Raw genomic sequence first — 18548 nt, forward strand, 5'->3', positions numbered from 1 at the left:
TGCTCAGCTTGCGAGGATAGTCAATGCTCACGCCGTGGCATGGCCCTTGTCCCCACGCCGCTAGGATAGCGGAGACAACTTAATTAGCGAGTGACTAGGCGATAGCCCTCCTGGAACTTTCCGCTAAAAGGCCTCATTCTGATCCTTGTTGAAACCAGCAGATTTCTTCTTCCAACTCCATCACATCAACTCGGCCTTCGGTTTTTCAAGCTAACGCCCGCCACCATGTTTGAGCAGACTCTCAAGGCCATTGGTCTTGTGTGGGTTCTCTACATTATTTACAAACTCTACGACCTCGTTGCAATATGGGTACTCCCCTCCGTGCCGTTGACCCGCTATCAGAAAAAAGGTTCGCATGAGTCCTGGGCACTCGTCACCGGCGCGTCCGCGGGAATCGGGCTAGGCTGCGCGCAGGAGCTCGCGCTGAGCGGCTTCAACATCGTCTTACTGGGCCACAACGAGGATGATTTGGAAGACGCGCGTGCTCTCATCGAGTCCGAGTGTCTCCGTCGACATAAGAACGAGATCGCGGTCCGCATTCTCGTATTTGATGCCAAAACCAGCACCTCCGACAAGGTGGAAGCTGCCGTTGCCAAGATGGATGACTTGAATATCACCGTCTTGGTCAACAATGTCGGGGGCGTGCCCGCTCGACCGCCCGCGATCTGGTCGCTACACGACTACACTGCCGAAGAGGTAGACAACACCATCAACCTCAACGCGCGATTCATGGCACAATTGACCCGGCTTATGGTCCCGATCCTTGCCAAGAACGGTCCATCTTTGGTGCTCAACGTGAGCTCGGATGGGAGGGTGGGAATGCCTGGTGTGGCTGTGTACTCTGGAACCAAGGGTTTCGTCTCGTCCTTCAGCAACGCCATTGCGAGAGAGATGAGAGCTGAGAAGAGGAAGGTCGATGTGCTTTGCCTCGTATTTGACGACGTCAAGACGCAATCAAACGCTCTCGCTACGGTGCTAGGATCCCCCAACAGCAGGGAATTTGCCAAGGCGGCTTTGAAGAGAGCGGGCAGAGCAGCTCAGAGGGGCATGCTGGAGATGACACCGTGGTTTACTCACGCAGTCCAGATGGCGTTTTTTGATTGTATGCCCGAGTGGTGGCGAGTGAAGGCCATGTCTGACTTATTTAAGCAGAGGATTGAGGCTCATAGGAAGGGAAAATGATGCCCTCTTCAATGTCTGTCCCTATTCACTCTCTTCACGATTGCGATCAGGCTGTACGATATGAAGCATCATGATTCATTAACATGAAGGACAAGATTGTTCAAAGTTGTATTGATTACTAGCGTTCTTTGTGTATCGCTGAAGCAAAAGAGTGCGATGGCCATAATTCAACAAGATATGAGGGAGATTTAAAAAGACTGATGATGGCTGCGGTCTGTGTCCCAAAAAGTTCAAATTGCCGTAAGCCCAAGTCAAGGGCAAAACCCAGCAAAAGACTGGTTTGATGATTCCTAGATCAATGGACGACTCATAATTCCAGTAGTCGCTCTGATTTCTCTGACTATTCACTAGGGCGTTTCCCGAAAATTTGCTGGTCCATTACGAGCTTCCTTATATGTACTTAGACCAAGCATAATTACAAGCCCTCGTTTAGGGTCCTGGCCCTGCTGGCAAAGGTATTGTATCACAAAGCGAGGTACCGAGCGGAAGGCATGTATAATAGTAAGTGGCTTGATTAAGCCAAGTAAAACCCTTAAGCGGGATCACGGAATTATATGCTGTACGGAGCGAACCCACGGAGCGGTCGTTCCGTGGTAAGCGGTGTCCGTTGGCAATATACTGTGCGGTGCACTGCGACATATGTTTACTACCTGCGCTGATACAAGTCCTCCGAAGCCGAGGCCAGAGACAATGACGCTGCCTAGTTCTTGGCACACCGCAGGGATTGGCATTGCGGGGGTTCGAAGGTGGCATAACCATGCGGGGGTCAGAAGATTCCGCCGGTCTCTGAGTGCCATTAACGAAGCTAATCCTTCTAAATCGCCTAAATAAATTACTTAAAAAATATTCAGAAAATACCTAGGGAGTGCCTTCACAGCTATAAAATTTATGTTGATTTTTTTCGGCTTGTTAGGGTGTTGACAGGCTGACGAGAATAGAGAGAGCGGGTGAGGACCGGCGGAATCTTCTTACCACCGCGTGCGTACGTGCCTATCAATGCCGGTATTAGTAATCCAACCGAAACAGGGTCCGCGGACGAGAAGGACTTTGACCACTGAGCAACGTTTGGTCAGCCACGTAGAAGCGGGAACACAACGTGTCCAGTCACGCAGGCCGCAGATGGGTTGCCTACACGTATGCAGCATGTATGCAGGAGCGCTTTACTCAGCTGATCTATCCCGTATTGATAATCCTTTGGGAAGTGATCTACCTGTTTCTAGTTACACCAGGTTCCACGGAAAGCGGGCAGGCATTTGCGAAGTTTTGAAGTTCGTTGAGGTATAAGAACCAGGCTTCCGACGCCTTCTGCTGAAACATAACCTGGAGTCAATTCATCCCAATCTTTGCAATGGCTACCATCGAGGAATATGACGTTGGCTACACCGACGACAAAAACATCCACTATCTCGCTTATGGTCCAGTGAATGGACCCCTCCTCATATTCGTTCACGGCTGGCCGGCGATTGCACGAGCATGGGAACCCCAGCTGAAGGTGTTTAGCGCGCTAGGATTTCGGGCCGTCGCGCCGGATATGCCCGGTTATGGCAAATCGACAGCACGCAAAGTAATCGATGACTACTCCCAGCAGAGCATCCTCGAAGGCCTGCTGGCACTCCTCGCGCACACCGGTCGGAAGGAGGCCGTCTGGATCGGCCATGACTGGGGTTCTCCGTGCGTATCAACCGTTGCAGCCCAGCATCCTGAAGTTGTCAAGGCGCTGGTAAACGTCTGTGTTCCATACCGCACGCTCGACTTGGGACTGAAAAACATTTTGCCTCTTATCAATCGCCAAGTCTATCCTGAGGACCAATATCCCTATGGACAGTGGGACTACATGGCCCACTACGAAGAAAATTTCGAAAAGTCTGTCGAATGGTTCGAGAAGGATATTGAGGGAATCAACAAGGCTTTGTGGCAGAAGGGCAAGCCGATTCACCCCCAGAAGCCCACATTTAGCGCTACAATCAGAAAGGATGGAGGCTGGTTCGGCGGCATCCCAAAACCTCCAGCTCCAGACCAGATTCCGGCTCCTCTCCTCGATGGAGAGGTTTTTGATGAGTTCACCGAGGCGATGCGAAAGACGGGATACTGGCCGGGGTCGGCGTACTACTTGAACCACGAGCGTAACTACGAATTCAACTCAAAGGCACCAAACGGCGGCAAATTCGAGAAGCCTGCCTTGCTTATCCACGCGACCTTCGACTACGTGTGCGAGACCAAGACCACTCGGTTTGCCGAGCCGATGCGCCAGGCTTGTAGCAACCTCACCGAAGTTACTGTGCAAGCTGGACATTGGGTGAACATGGAGAAGCCGGCTGAGACCAACGCAGCTCTTTCAAGGTTCATCATTGAGGAGATTCCTGATTATTGGCCAGGCTTCTGGGAGAGCGGTTACGTGAAGCATGAGAAATCGGTGCTCTGATTGCGCAAATGGCGCAGCGCCCTATCGTGTGAAAGTAGGCAACAGGAATTCGATAGCAATGCTATAGATGATGATGGCCTAATGAGACCAGCGACTATCATGAGCTGAAAAGGATGTGACCAGATGTAGCATTGTACCAATCACATTTTTGCTTTCTCCTACGGTTTCGGCGGTAGATCATAGATTACGTAGCCCAAGTAGGTATTATTCAAAGATTGATTTCATGAGACGAGCGAATCCAAACCTACTTATCATGATACTGACCCATCTTTCATGCATGTGAAGCTGATACAGCGATGGATGATGGACTAAGAGGGGTTATGAAGCGAGAGAAACATTGCAGATGTTAGTAATATTTGATGCGAGACAACAGAAGCAGGGTTGAAGTACGAGTGTCGAAAGCCGTTGCCCGCGGAAGAGACTCCTGGGCAAATTAGGTATAACACCAACATTTGGGATTATTTCCGTGAAAAGAACGGTGTTTAAAAGTAGGCATTGTTCGAGTACCAAATTGTCCAACACCCGCTCTGAGTATAAGACTTTGGCGTCTTGGATACGGCTGTTCGCCTGGAAACTGCTCCGATTTGACAGAAACCCCCTCCTGAATAAGGGAGGAAACCCCATTTTACTTGGAACGAGCATGACATATGAAGAGTTACCCATGAGCTTCCGGCTCATTTTATAGCTCAAAATGCGAGAGCATGAAGTTGGAAAGTACATCGGACTGCTGCTGTCGTACCTTGACAAGCTCCAAGAATGGTTCTTCCGGGCCAATTGAACCAACGAGAATGTGCTCGGTTCCCAAGGCGAGCTGCTGATATGTCTTATCGACAAACTCGTCGACAGGCATTCCCATCGATCGACCCGTCTCCTCACCCATGTAATCATGTAACTCGGCTGCGAGAAAACTGTTAGCGCTGCCCTGAATATTTCGAACCGAAAGTTTGCTGACTAACTCTGTACCAGGGGAGGCCAAATCTCTATGATTTTGGTACTCGAACCTTGTAGTTGTTGCCTCAGAGAATACACAAAAGCATGCAGAGCTGCTTTGGACGCAGAGTATGCCGGTATAGTGACCGCCGGAATCAGCGCAAGATGCGTGCCGGTTATGATCAAACTTGTCGGGACCGCTTTGTTTTGGAGTTTCGGGAGAAACTTGATGGACATGTCCACGACGCTCAAGAAGTTGGTGTTGATCTCCTCACGAAAGGCGTCAAGGTCAACACTACTGGGCTGTGATAATTTGATCTGGCTTTGGGTACCCGAGTTGATGAACACGCAGTCCAGATCGGGGAAATTGTTAACAACCCTGTGTAAGTGTCAATATGATAATGCGCTTATGCTTTCCGGATGCAGGCATCAAGTTCGCGCATGAGTCTTGCACATTGTGAGGTAGAGGAGGGTCCCGGAGGATTGTGAGTACTTCATGCACCTTTGCACCTTGAGCTAGGTACTGACCTGTTTACAAAATCGTCGAGGCCTGCCCTGTCCGTGATGTCGAACCTGATAGAAGCTGCTTGAGTAGGGCCATGCTTTTTGACAAAAGCATCCAGTCTTTCCTGGCGCCGACCGACGGCGATGACTTTCGCACCGTTTTTGATGAGCTTATCCGCCATTGCTGCTCCGATGCCCGATGTAGCCCCTACGAGAAGGACTTGTTTGTGGGGAAAAGACATGATAGGTAGAAACTGAAACCTACTGGCTTCTTTGAACAATGAAGGATGTCGAGATGTCTAATTCTAAATCAGTTCTCATACAAATCTGCAAGCCGTGATGCCTTGGATACCAAGCTTTACACACTGAAATCTAATCTCGCCAAGGCTTATCGAAGAGCTGAGTTTGATATCCCCGAATCGCGAGGCAGCTTACTACCGGCGCTAGTGCGGGCGCTTTGTGGCATTGAGATCACTTCCAATGGAGCCAGACGGAAACAGCCGTCGGGTTTATAGAAATAAATGGCACCTAAAGCCGAGCGACATATTATTTCCTGGTGTATGGTATATCCGGGGCATGTTTTGGTGTCGGTGCTAATGCAGCTTGCCGGAGCCACAAGGATACTCCGTGGAATACAATATGAAAGAAAACAGCCGGTTGCCCGGGACTGTCGATCATACTTGAGGAGAATCGCCATCCATATCGTAAGCGGCAGCTTTAGATACAATAGCGTCGATTGCGATCAAATATCTGATGTATATAGTTCACTGAGGATTGAGATTAACTCAGTAAAACCTCAGAAAAAGCTGTAAGACAGAAGTCATTGTTGGGAGATAGGCAGATATATCACTCAAAAATTCGAGGAGAGTCGATTTATAGTATGCCATTTTTCAGCTTTGGAAAGCCGAAACTTCCAAAGTATTCTACGTTCTACTATACAGCGAGGGACACTTGTCTAATTGAGGGCATCTCTACACCCGCAAAACCGGGAATCAGCGTATCTCTTACCATCAAGCTGCTGTGGCAGGAAAAGGGTATAATAGGCGTTAATTAGTAGCTGACGGAGCGCACTGAATACAGTGGCATACGCCAGGTTTGGATTGTACTGTATGGTGTCTTAATGTGAAGTCGCGCCCATTTCTCTCCACCTTGCAATCACTTTTAATAGAGCACAGCACAGTGTACTGCTTCGCAGCCAGTAAACACTCTGCTTACCCCAGTACCTTACTTTAAGCAATTGCTTCTTCCGCCTGACTAAAACTGTTTTGTTTTTTGGTGAGGTGCCAAACCATCAACCGCATCACACAAGAGCAAGAGACCATCGCAAAAAAAAACCTCCAAATGTGTTTCGCCTGCCAACGCCTAAGCATCCTCGACGAGGACCCGAGCATTCCGGAACCGGAAGACCATGAAGATGAGAGGGTGGAGGAGCTGGAGACGCAGGGAGCCACGCTTCCCCGGACGCCAATGGCCACAAAAGCTCCCCGAGAACTGACGGTTGTCCAGCCGGCCCCCAGCCATGACTGCTCACCTGCCTTCGCCGCATACTCTGTCTTGGAAACCAGCCGAAACCCCGACGTCGCTGACCAACGGCCCCCGTTCGGTCTGATCATCTACGACACTGCGCCTGGCGCGAACGCGGCCCGGGCTGAGAGGCTGGCGCGTGCCATGTTCGATCGCACCATGAGCGAACGCAGGAGAGCTGAGAACGACCCGGACAGGATTGAGGTCGTCGCGTTCATAACGTCTACCGAGCCCGCCCTGCTGACGCCCCGCGACCGCGCTGAGGACTGTATTCGCCACTTTGAGCAGGAGAGGAATAGCCGTCTTACCATTGCTAATCTAGTGGATGCCAAGTCGTGGTTTCTCCCAGAGCGCATTCATGATGAATGGTACGCCTGGGGGATCATCGTAATTGATCGCCTAGAGGAGCGATGGGAGGAGGCCCTGGGCTACTTGGAGGACCACCCTGACGAGGATTCACATGTCGTCTTGGAGGAGGAGGACGCCCTGAGCAGCCCGTTTGGGAGTTTCATCACAGTCTACTGGCAGCCACGCGAAGAGACGTGGGAACGTTGCAAGGAGCCTGTGACGCCTGAATCACGTGTTCGGTTGAATCGGATGAAATTGGAGTTAGTTGGACGCATGTTGGGAGCCGAGGGATTGTCGCGGAGCGTCAGTGGGTTCTATGGGCACTTTTTGCCAGAAAGAATATTGGATCAAGAGTTGGAAGCGGCTAGAATAAGGACATAGTTACAAACGACTGAACTGCCAATGCTAGCCGTTGGTTCAGGAACAGAGGGTAAAAGAGGAGGGCCTCTGCCGAGTGGCTTCGTAGTGCAAACTCAATTCCACGGATCGCATGTCTAATTGGACTTCGCTCAGTCGCCATGCTGAATTTCAAGAGGCGATGATATCCATGAAGCCGCAGCAAATTGAAATGTTGTTCAGTTGATATGACGATGCTTAGTATGCCATATACTCAGGTGATTCAATAGCAGAGAATCAAAATTCAAAAGCTTGATGCAAATCTACATAGAACTATGTGATGGTGGGGAAAATCGCCGTCGTGGGATAACGGCGCCACGTCTTCAATGCCTTGATTGTTGGTCGGGCCAATAAGCTAGTTGTCGTTTGGCCGTTGTTCGTCCCACAGATTCTTTAGCATTCTGAGGCAAGTGGGGTGATAAAAGCTTTGATACTTGTTGAACAATTCCAATGCCAGTCCTTCGTCAACCGACAGCAGTTCTTTGAATCTGTAGATGATCAGCACTGCTGTTGAGTCGCCCTCGACTAAAAGCAACTTACAATGGCCTCACAAACTTCATTCTGCCTGTCTGCCCCAGAACGTCCTCGGTCTGCTTCAAAACCCTACGATCACCGGCTTGTAGTGCGATACGAAGGTAACGAGTGACAACTTCAAAGTTTCCAGACTTTCCCACGTCATAGAGATCGTCAAGAAGCTTGCAATAGTCCAGTGGGATTGACTGCGGGCTTTCAATGAGCAGATCGAGAAAAACCAAGACTTGTCCCGCTGTCCAGCCTTTGACGTCATCAGTAGATGGCTGGAAGGAAGAGTCATCGGAGAGGCTGCCCCATTGATCTGCCAGTTGAACAGCCTTCTTATAAAGCTTGGAGTTGAAATCTGGCTTTTGAGGCGCGCCCGGCTTGTGTAACCATGATTGCCAGTCAACGCCGCTTAGTGCCAAAGTAGCAGTGGTGTCAGGCGAGAAGAAGCTGATAACGCAATCTGTGAACTGGTCTGAGTCAAGGGCAGCGCCGTAAAATGTCCGAAAGTACTTGAAAGGTGAGTTTTAACAGGTTATTTCCGCATAGTTCGAAGTAAATGAATGGACTTACATGTGGGACAAACTTGAGCCACTTTGCTCGCCCAACGGTCTTTTCGAGGTAGCACAGGAATGTGTACCCTTTCTCATACGGAATCTTGGACAAGACGTCGTCGGGTCCTTTGCCTTCAAACTCAAGCACTAGGCTAGTGAAGACACTCTCGTTGCCGCCATATGTTTCAATGGACTGGATGAGGTCTTGCCATCCGACGATTGCTTGGAGCTCGACCTCATCGTCCCCTTTGAGTTCGCGCATAATGTTCCTCTCGATCCAAACCGTCCATCCTTCGTTCAGCCAAAAATGCTCCCAGGATGCATTGGTGACAAGATTGCCGCTGTAGCTGTGTGAAAATTCGTGTGCGACTACAGAAATGTTCTCCCGGTCTCCAGAGACGACGGTGGCGCTGTAAAAGTTGAAAAGCGGGTTCTCCATCCCGCCGAGATGGAAAGACTTCGGCAATACGACAAGATTGTAGAGCGGCCAAGGATACTCAAAGATGAGATTCTAGCATGGAGAAAGCTGTTTTAGTTGATTTCCGTACCTTCTGAATCAATTTCTTACCTCTGCAGACTCCATAATAGCTTGCAAATCGGGCTTAAATTCCGCTTTGCAGGCTTCCAAGTCGTTGGGGGCGCTGTAAACATAGCTTTTGGGCCCAATTTTCTCCCCGGCCAGATTTCTTCGAGAGGTTTGTTAGTCATGAGAAGCTTATGTCAAGTTGATCCTCAGAAGACTTACCCGCTGGCCACGGCGAAAAGATAGTTCGAGATGGGAATTTCCATCTTGAATTTGTACGTTTTCTGTTTAGTCGTGTCTATAATAGACGGGAAGAGCAGCTCGACCTCGGGAACGCCGCTTGCAACTACAGGGAGTGTAGAATGAATCGTTATGTCGAAAGTGCTCTTTATGGAGGGCGTGTCCTGGCACGGGAAAACGGAGCGGGCATGGATCGCTTCGCACTGAGAGACTATCGACTATCAGCTGAAGTTGACAAGTTGCCTTGACGGACAGCGCTTACACATAAAGGGATACTCCTTGTCATCCGTTTGAGAGGGGCTGAACCACTGAAGGCCGGTCGTTTCTTGGGTGGTCTCAAAATCCACCTGCGGGAATCTTGATGAGCAAGCTGAACCACTGATGATGTAATTGCGGTATTGGCAACTCAACTTACTGCAAGTTCAATGGTTTCCCCCGTGTTGAAAGATCGCCCGAGTTCGATATGTAACGGACTGCCATTCTCTTCGTTCTCGGGCTTCAAGGCCCACACAAGACTTTCCCCGGCATGACTAACGTCTTTGATGACGAGGTGACTGGTGTCTAGAACGACTTTGGTGAGCTCTTCCACCCTCGCTTCGCCAATGATAATGGTTCTTCCACTCAAGATCTTGCGATCAAAGTCAATAGTGAAGTCGAGGGCCGTGTGGTTGGTGGAAATATCGCGGAAGTTGGAATTGGTGTTGACATCGGTCACACGGTGGGTTGGACACATAATGTTGTCGCATCCGGAGGTCGTCTCGGCGGATTAAAGTAAAAGCCAACGCGATTCGATTGTCGTCTAATGATGCAACACAGGGGAGTGTTCAATGAAGTCTATCATTCTCGAAATTCATGAAGCATAAGGAATTGAGCGATGCTATATATTTCATTCGTATATGTCGCGCTCCGCATTCAGCTCCACCTCGTATGGTCGTTCAATATTGCCTAATACGGAAATTTTCTGCACCACACGCTAGCAGCCCTTTACTCGCAAAATTACGAGTCAGAAGATGACACGTGAGATTTCTCACCACTTAAGACTGGTACAGCTATTTAGTTGCGGAGCCATCGCAAGTGATCATCTTGCCTAAAGATTGATTACACGTTTTGTTTGCTTTGACGCCAGAAGTTTCCGACCTCCTTGAGATAAGAACCGTAGAGCTTGATGGCGTTGATGCTATTGGATGTTAGCCTCCCTGAATCTGCAATCCATGGAGTTGCATGTAGACCTACTAGTTGCTCTTATCCAGCTTCTCATTGGTCGAGTGTTGTCCGTCGGTAGGCCGCCCAACAGGCAGTAGCAGCACGTTCTTCTTCAAGGTTTTCTTGAAGTCCAATGCGATGGGAATACTGAGACATGATTAATCCTGGTCTATCATGTCGGTGTTCAGGGTCATGACTTACCTTCCACCTTCACAGGTCAGAGCAGGTTCGACGCCCCACACGTTCCGCGTTGCCTGGATCGCGGCCTGGTAGTTCCAGTGGCTCGCTTCTTCGTAGAACCAGTCGTTCGGGTGGCATTCAATTTCAAGATCATTCTTGCTTCCCAGACTCTCGAAACGGTCCTTGATGTGTTTTCGCACTAGCTGATCAATGTCTTCCCACTTCATGAAGGGTACAGTACGAATACTGAATTTTCCAACGAGTTTGGCAGGGATGGATGTGACGGCCCCAGCTCCAGGTAGGGCATTTTCTATCCTGTGCAGACTAAGAGATGGTTTCTTCCAGCTGCGTTGCGACAAATTTAATCAGCATGCGAATCAGAAGTTATAGTGAGTGCAGATAAACGTACCGAGCGATCAGGGCATCGGCCTGATTGTCATGGATGCTTCTGCCCCCCGTGCCACCATACAAGGAGTCCTCCGAAATGTTCAGCTTCTGGTAGCTTTCGTACTCCTCCTTTGTGACAGGCTGGACGTTGTCATAAATCCCAGGTACTAAAATCTTGCCCTTTGAATCCACCAGAGAAGACATGATGTTAACCATGTCGGTCATTGGCTCAGAGATTTGACCACCAAAACCGCCGCTGTGGGCGTCCACCTTTGCACCCGTGATGGTGACAAGGTAGAAGATGATGCCTCTAAGGCCTTGGGGAACGCTGATCTGCTCATCGCTCAACCAAACTACGTCTGTTATGCAGACCACGTCCACGTCTGCGAAGTACTTGTCCGCCTCGTCCTCTAGGCCTTGCCGAAGGCCAAAAGACGCGGTCTCTTCCATTCCTTCGAAACAGAAGACCAAGTTAGCCGGTACGTCCACGTCAACTTTCTGGAAAGCTTCTATCATGTTGATCCAGCCAACGAGAGGACCCTTGTCGTCTGAAGTGCCTCTCCCGCAGATCTTGCCATCTTCTTCAACTGTCATCACGAACGGCTCATGCTTCCATCCGTCCTCGATAGATGCAGGCTGAACATCGTAGTGGCTGTATACAAGCACCGTAGGCTTTTCGGGGTCGCTGCCATAGCGTCCCAGCACCAGAGGAGGAAGGTCAAGGTCTGTGCCCTCTTGCTTGCCAAGGTCTTTCAGTGTCACATCGACACCGACAGCTTTCAGCTTGGTGGCAACCCATTCGCTCATCTGCCTTCAGGTTAGATACCACCATCTGTTTGCGTTGATCATTCATAATATGAGTTAGTGAAAATTCAACTAACCTCAAACACATCCTTCCTTCGGTCTGCATAAGCAGAGATTGACGGGATCTTGATTGCATCTCCCAGTCCTACAGAAAGCCAATTTCAACGACGATCCTTCCCACGGAAGCTCAAACCAATGGGCTTGACTCACTATCGATGAAGACATTCTCAAGCTCATCAACCCTTGCTTTTGAATTAGCCAGCTTAAGCTGCCGGGATCTCAGCTTCCACTCACTTTGCATAGAAGCTAGATAGTGCTTCATTGGTATTGTTCGCCGCGGCGGAAGCCATTGTGGCAGCTCAGGCAAATTTTTGGGTCAGAAAAAGTTGGGTCTTCAACGACAGTCAAGCTTCTTAGCACTATCGCCAACTTCATGAACTGATTCTGGGCGCTAATTTTGGTGTTGAAAGAGGGGAAGTTGGTCATTCTTAGTTGAGTTTAGCCGCACCGGGACCCACGTTAAGCGAGATCGGATGCGAATAAGAGACGCGTGGGGGCGAGTGTCGTGATCCTTCTCAGAATACTGCCAAAAAGAGAAATTAAGAACGAGAAGAGCTGACTAACACCCGACTTGAACATTTGAATGAGGGACAGCCAAATGCGACGATATAATCTTGCAGCGCAGCGAGTTGGTGTAAGAAGTTGGTCTTTCCACCAGTCTTTGTGCGCTTGCTTCTCAGAAATGTCATTCTTTTAGACACAATCAACTTGATCAAATATGCAACGGAGACGCAAGATTCTCGTCGTTGGCTCACCCTGCATTGTCATACCTGATAAAATCTGGGCGGACTTTAGCTCTCGGTATGAAACCTATTTATATGAATTGCCGAAAGTTCAAGAGTTTTACCAGTCCATGATATCCGGCAACTGCAAAGACATCAAATCGATGGGGATCATGCGAATAGGCATCAACGCTCCGCCTGGCATCGAAAAGTTTGGCCAAGGCTGGACCAGACAAGCCCTCCAAATCTTTCGCCCGCCCTCAAGGTAATAATTGTCAAATCTGGACACGGTTTCGACGAGGAAGACAGTGCAGGACTCAACGGTTCGTCGTATGGAGTTTTTCCACACAGGGGGCGGTAATGAGGCGACTGCTGTGGCTGCGGTATACCTCATCATCTCGGTCTTCCGTCAGCTCGATAACTACGAAAGAATGTTCCTTCACAATGAGATCATTTCAGACTTGATACACTCAACGCAAAACGCTGTTGACTCCTTTAGCAAGAAGATCGGCATTGTCGGCATGGGTTCCATCGGCCAAACCGTCGCAAGGCAAGCGGCTGCCCTTGGAATGGAGATTCACTGCATCGACAGGCCTAATCTTCGGAAAACGTTGGAAGCACTGAGGTACGGTAACAACTAAATTAAAGAATTGTTGCCACCAATGACACTTCACGACAATATTGAGGGCCTCGTCGCTACAGTTGACTGTCTAGTATAGGCGTGCTCTTAATCTCCGACTACGCATCACCTCTTGTCAAGGAGTATCTTCTCCAAAATGACAAGAGGCATTCGGATTGTCAATATGGCTAGGAGTCGCTGCATAGATGAGAAAGCTTTGTGCGATGCCATCGAGAGCGGTGCCGTGGCAGCAGACGGGCTTGATGTATACTACAATGAGTAAGTGTCGGATCTTTGCTTTTAACCGTACTCCCAAAACTGACATGCATAGACCGGGTGTGAATACGAGACTGTTGGAGTACGATTGTGTGGCACTCCTACCGCATCTCAGAGGACTCATACAAGATTCAATAAATGTGCATGTGGTTGCTTGAACTTGTGTCACGGCATGAGCGGCTTCGCTAATGAAGAGACAGAAACATGCATCGATGGCCCTGGAATGTGTAGATGAGTTCTTTGTTTCTACAGATTTGCCGTAGGTTTTTTCTGACGAGGTCTTGAGTGATATTTCAACCAATAGGTAGAGGATCCTCGCAGGAAATAGAGACATTCACATGATCAGCTTGCACTGGGAGAAAGGGGAATTGTCGAAAATTGAGGGTCCGGCGTCTTAAGTAGGTTCGAGTTCAACTTTAAGGTACCATCAATTATAAAGGACTGTCTTCAATGCCTGAAAACTCTTCATGAACGACGCCCTCATTGGTCGAGTAGATGATGACCGGCCAGCCATGTGACCAATGTTATTGCCCGTACTGTCGCATGGGGTCATTGAAACGGTCAGCCTTTGTAATTTGGTATTGGTGGACGAAGAAGCGACATAATTGCAAGTAAGAAACTGCGTCAACGTGGAGGTTTCTCTGGAAGTCCAGACACATAAAGCATTGATTTTCCAGGGAAACGACTATTCCCCAGCCAATGCATTCCTTCTCAGCATATGTTTCCCGTGGAACTGCCGAGATCTGTTTCTAAATGAAACATTCATTCTTCAGTCACGACGTACCCCCATTCATGCTCTACACGGCCGTATATAATGTCTTCCAGCCAAGACTTGATGGCGGTGGAGTACGGGGAGCGCGGCGTCTTTTGTCCCTCTGCAGTGACCGTGATCGGAAACTGAATCTCGGTATCGCCGTACTTAATCATGGAAACAGGAGTGATGAACATCTGTGAAAAAAATCATTAGCCGCGGGAATTCGGTAAATCAAGGTGAAGAGATAGAGACGCAAGACTCACCGCAGTGCCAGAAACAAATGCCTCCAAAAGCCGGCCTTCTGCACACGCCTCGGCAACCTCACCCATGGTAAATGGGCGCTCTACAACCTCCAGAGGGGCCAGCTTAGAAGCTGCTGATGAATACCCCTGCGACAGCCTTTGCCTAGCAATTTCCAATACACTTCGTCGGGTGATGCCGTCGAGGATGACCTCCGTGTCCAGAGAGCTAGTCACAAGCTCAACGCCCTCGCCGCTCTTCTTCTCCCAGAGAATGAAAAAGTTACTCGCGCCCGCCTCCGTAACCAACCTCTCCTCCCCAAAAAGCCACAAAGTCTGCGTGCACCCCTGCGCCTTGGCCGCCGCATGCGACACCATGGCAGGCCCGTAATTCGCACCCACTTTTGCGGACCCGAAGCCGCCCGGCCACGCCCGGATGTGCTCGGGGCTGCTCGCCAGCAGCTTGATGCCGGGCGCCGGGCGTAGGGTCGAAGATTGCGGCAAGAGGGCGGCGAAGAGGAAGAAGAGGGCCTCGGGGGGTTGGTTGATGCCCAGCGCGGAGCCGCTACCGACCATGGCCGGGCGGATGTAGAGGTTGGTGCCTGGCTCGGGAAGCCAGCGGCGGCATTCGCTCCCGAGGAATTTGGCAATGATGTCAAGGAGACTGCTGGGGTCGAAGGAGGGGAGGCCTACGCGAGCGTTGGATTTGAGCAGGCGGGCGCAGTTGAGTTTTGGTCGGAAGAGGCGGAGTTTGCCGTCGTAGCCTCGGTAGGCCTTCATTCCTTCCTAGAGCCAAGGTAAGTCATGGGAATATCATAGCTAGTAGAGGAGTCTTGTTTGTGGTATGATCTTGGGAGCAGCAATCAAACTCACGAAAGACTCCGTGGCGTAGTGTAGAACGCTTGCCGTTGGCTCCAAGGCGATCTTGCCGTAGGGGCCCATCTCGGGCATTCCCCAACCTGTTTCCATAGACCAAGGAATTTGAACCATGTGCGCCGTGGTGTAATTTTGACCGAGTCGCACAGGGTCGTGAGCACCCGGGACTGGCAGTTGATCTTCCTCGGGAACAAGGGTCTTCATCATCTTGGAGGCATCCAACTCCGCGTATCGGTGTTCATGGTCGAGTTGGCCAGCTTTTGGCAGTAAAGCACAAGTCGAACTCACGGCGCTGGGGCTCATTTTGGAGTTTTGAAAGATTTGTTAATCTGGAAGGGGATGTGGGAGGCCTCGAGGCACGTAAGCAAGGTAGAATGGATTCTGAAATGAACAGAATCTAGTACGACGTTGAGAGGGCTTGTTTGCTCCACCGAGGACGATCTTTGTTGCCGTGTATCTGGATTTTTTTTTGGTTTGAAGCGTAAAGAGGGTGTATTAATTTATAATCGTGTAGATGATTATGGGATTTCTTGCGTTACCTGATATGACCACCCAGTTTGCTCTCCAGAGGTGAGCCTGAAGTGTTTAGTGTGAACGATGTTGAAATTGCCCGATACGGCTAATAAGAACGAGCACGCTAAAAGTGCCCACACCGATCGGCCCACGATCGGAGCCACGCCGGCCGGCGCACGCAAAGCTGTAAAATAGTTCAAGTAGTAATCCTCAGCGATGGGACCTGCAGGCCATCGGGTGCCAAGTCCACATTCCGATATCCTTCCATCACTAGAATGTCGATCACCATTGGCGAACCGCAAATCCACAACTAGGCAGGTCGTTCCCGATTTCCTCTCATGGTATTTCTACAAAGTCGATGCTCCAGCCCCGCTTACATCGCGAGTATATCTCGACCGAAAACTTGTCAGGGTCCGTCTCCTCGTCCTCGCTCGGCGTAGCGTCCGTCTCCAGGTCGATCAAGCGCACCTTGATAATCTCCCAATTGTAGCGCGAGCCCCGACGGGTGTACTCCTGGTCGACGTAGTTCAACACCCGGTGCGCGTGACGCACGTTCCAGATCCCCTCCCTCTCACGCGGGAACCCGGCGATCCAGTTCTTGACCCAGTCCTTGACCTCTCGCTCCTCCGACATGTAGTAGCAGTTCATCATCGCCGCCACCATGCCGTGGGAGTAGGCGTTGACTGCCGCGCACGAGGCGTAGGGGACCCCCGCCGCGAGGCGGCAGACGAGGAGGACAATCTTTTGTGCGTGGGGGGGCAGCTGGCGCACTGCGCCGGGGAGGTATCTGGTTTCTAATCGCAGGAGGGATACCAGGTAGTGCATAAAGGTTGTCGCTGCCTTGACGGGCTCGGGGGCATACGGGATGCTGAGTGGCCTGATGGAGAGACCGGGTCCTTCTGCTTCGTCGCCATAGGGGTTTGCGGTGTGCTCATGGAGAGGCGGCACGTCACAATCCGGCAAAGTCCTGCGCCAAGCTTTCAACTCCTGGATGAGGCCTTCCGCTTGCTCTCGCCAGTGGAGATCATGCTGGGGGTTACTCTTCCACTCTTCTTCGAGTTTGATGATCCGCGGCAGAATGTAGAACAGCCGATCTGCCGAGTGCGGTGAGTTGACTAGTGATCTGCTCAGAGAGTTCGAGACGTCCGGAGATGCTATGCTGTAGCGTACAGAGTAAGCTCTGTCGAATATGTCTAGAAGAGCGGCAATTCTCGAGAACGATCGGATCAGTGACTCTCCTACCGGAGACTCCTGCACGCGATGGAGATGTTGGGACAGAAATGTCACCGCAGCCCGGCTATGAATGTACCATAGCTTCATCTGGCCTCTTTGTAGTTCAAAGTTGGCCAGCAGCAAGAGGGTCGCCAGCCAAGAGATTGCATTATCTTGGTTTGGCGGACCACCTGTAGCGACCCCCTCGTCGTCGAGTTGCGCCATACGTACCGTGCCTAGAGCTGTGACGAAGTGATCAAGCGCCTGCAGTGCCGCCTTACAGCCCAGCGCCTCCTTCGGCCTTGCTTGCGAGATATCTAGTGCCGCTAGGGCCAACGCAGCATGATAGAAAGCCTTGTCGAGTTGCTCGGCGTGCAGAATATCATTGAGCGACAAGATTGAGAGGGTACCATAGGGCGAAGCATCTGTGAAATGATGGTAAAAAACCATGTCTTCGGCAAACTTGGCGCTCTCCAACAAGCCGGCTGGAATGGTTGGAGCCGAAGTCAACTGCCGATTTGCTTGTTCTGATCGTGTTTGTCGCAGCAAGGGAGAGTCAATACGCGGGTATACCGGCGTTGAGCTGGAAGTCGTCACTCCCTGGTAAGTTGTGTTGGGCCCCTCATCCGTATTGCCATCTTCTTGTCCACCAAGAGCCGCATCGATTTGCACAGTCGTGTCTCCAAAATATGTGTAGAATGAGGGCGTTCCTGCTTCATGTCCAGTGCTAGACACCAGTGAATCTTGGCGAATCCCTCCAGATATGAGGGCTAGTGACGTAGCCGCCTCATAGTGGGATAACTCTTGTGAGTCGTTGAAGGTTTGATGACTTTCGTCGGTAGAGTGAAAAGTCTCATCTTCTGGAGTCACAACGAAGTCACCCACTTGTTGATGCGACGGCAATGTCGGATCTACACTTTTCGGGGCATGCGAGAAAGATGATGGCTCACTGGGAGCTGACGTTTGGGCTTTATCCTTGCGTTTTCTCCCATGCTTCCGCTTCAGCAGATCCGTCTGGTCTTTGAACTTGATGGGTGTTGCGTAGCCACCACATTGAAGGTTGAATCTTGTACACTGAGACAGACAGAGTCAGAAACGGAGTTGAGAGGACTGGCGAGACAGAAGACTTGCGTTGTTGCAACTGGGCTTCTTCTCATCGCATTTCAGTCTGCGGGAGCGACAGGTCACGCAGCCGGTGCGATCGCGAGTCGTGACATTGCGCTTTCGGATGCCGTGATCGACCATAGACACAAGGCAAGCGATCCGAGGAACCCCCAAATAGAGATGTTCGATAACAGCCTCTCACCTGGTACAATGCGTGCTATCTCGCTGCGGAGTAAGCGCGACAGCACAAGATGTGAATTGGGAGAAGTTGGTTGGGGGGCATGTGTCGTTTAAGATTGCCATTTTAGGGTACTTCGGTCCCCGCAGCAATGTCGAATCAGGCGATTCCCCGCTAAATCGGCCGCTTCGTCACTTTGCACACCTCCGGGCAGGACCATGTTCGGTGTTGGCGGGCCGCGTAGTCGTTGGCTGACACAGAGCTCGGGGAGGACTGCGC

General features: G+C 50.7%; 9 protein-coding genes across 9 annotated transcripts; 4 read left to right on the forward strand and 5 right to left on the reverse strand.

Annotated features, from left to right (window-relative positions):
- Positions 1-225: 225 nt before the first annotated feature.
- On the forward strand, positions 226-1182 carry CORC01_07163 (3-ketoacyl-CoA reductase; the record flags this gene model as incomplete). The annotated part of the gene is made up of 1 exon (XM_022618801.1): positions 226-1182. One exon carries the CDS (start codon positions 226-228, stop codon positions 1180-1182), a length of 957 nt encoding a protein of 318 aa, XP_022474701.1.
- A 1348-nt stretch (positions 1183-2530) lies between these two features.
- On the forward strand, positions 2531-3604 carry CORC01_07164 (uncharacterized protein; the record flags this gene model as incomplete). The annotated part of the gene is made up of 1 exon (XM_022618802.1): positions 2531-3604. The coding sequence occupies one exon, from the start codon at positions 2531-2533 to the stop codon at positions 3602-3604; it is 1074 nt and encodes a 357-aa protein (XP_022474702.1).
- Positions 3605-4283: 679 nt separating this feature from the next.
- CORC01_07165 (uncharacterized protein) lies at positions 4284-5280 on the reverse strand (the record flags this gene model as incomplete). The annotated part of the gene is made up of 3 exons (XM_022618803.1): positions 4284-4501; positions 4561-4913; positions 5063-5280. The coding sequence occupies 3 exons, from the start codon at positions 5278-5280 to the stop codon at positions 4284-4286; spliced, it is 789 nt and encodes a 262-aa protein (XP_022474703.1).
- Positions 5281-6379: 1099 nt separating this feature from the next.
- Positions 6380-7291, forward strand: CORC01_07166 (uncharacterized protein; the record flags this gene model as incomplete). The annotated part of the gene is made up of 1 exon (XM_022618804.1): positions 6380-7291. One exon carries the CDS (start codon positions 6380-6382, stop codon positions 7289-7291), a length of 912 nt encoding a protein of 303 aa, XP_022474704.1.
- A 370-nt stretch (positions 7292-7661) lies between these two features.
- On the reverse strand, positions 7662-9875 carry CORC01_07167 (uncharacterized protein; the record flags this gene model as incomplete). The annotated part of the gene is made up of 7 exons (XM_022618805.1): positions 7662-7794; positions 7847-8337; positions 8399-8890; positions 8948-9065; positions 9125-9353; positions 9405-9489; positions 9558-9875. The coding sequence occupies 7 exons, from the start codon at positions 9873-9875 to the stop codon at positions 7662-7664; spliced, it is 1866 nt and encodes a 621-aa protein (XP_022474705.1).
- A 365-nt stretch (positions 9876-10240) lies between these two features.
- On the reverse strand, positions 10241-12066 carry CORC01_07168 (peptidase family M20/M25/M40; the record flags this gene model as incomplete). Its single annotated transcript, XM_022618806.1, has 7 exons — positions 10241-10319; positions 10376-10492; positions 10547-10870; positions 10935-11719; positions 11794-11861; positions 11927-11958; positions 12011-12066. 7 exons carry the CDS (start codon positions 12064-12066, stop codon positions 10241-10243), a joined length of 1461 nt encoding a protein of 486 aa, XP_022474706.1.
- A 764-nt stretch (positions 12067-12830) lies between these two features.
- On the forward strand, positions 12831-13400 carry CORC01_07169 (D-mandelate dehydrogenase; the record flags this gene model as incomplete). The annotated part of the gene is made up of 2 exons (XM_022618807.1): positions 12831-13123; positions 13310-13400. The coding sequence occupies 2 exons, from the start codon at positions 12831-12833 to the stop codon at positions 13398-13400; spliced, it is 384 nt and encodes a 127-aa protein (XP_022474707.1).
- Positions 13401-14155: 755 nt separating this feature from the next.
- Positions 14156-15565, reverse strand: CORC01_07170 (branched-chain-amino-acid aminotransferase; the record flags this gene model as incomplete). The annotated part of the gene is made up of 3 exons (XM_022618808.1): positions 14156-14341; positions 14411-15172; positions 15260-15565. 3 exons carry the CDS (start codon positions 15563-15565, stop codon positions 14156-14158), a joined length of 1254 nt encoding a protein of 417 aa, XP_022474708.1.
- Positions 15566-16111: 546 nt separating this feature from the next.
- On the reverse strand, positions 16112-18232 carry CORC01_07171 (uncharacterized protein; the record flags this gene model as incomplete). The annotated part of the gene is made up of 2 exons (XM_022618809.1): positions 16112-18061; positions 18176-18232. 2 exons carry the CDS (start codon positions 18230-18232, stop codon positions 16112-16114), a joined length of 2007 nt encoding a protein of 668 aa, XP_022474709.1.
- Positions 18233-18548: the final 316 nt, after the last annotated feature.

Source organism: Colletotrichum orchidophilum, assembly GCF_001831195.1.
Source record: "Colletotrichum orchidophilum strain IMI 309357 chromosome Unknown Scaffold_56.1, whole genome shotgun sequence".
Classification (NCBI taxonomy): Eukaryota; Fungi; Ascomycota; class Sordariomycetes; order Glomerellales; family Glomerellaceae; genus Colletotrichum; species Colletotrichum orchidophilum.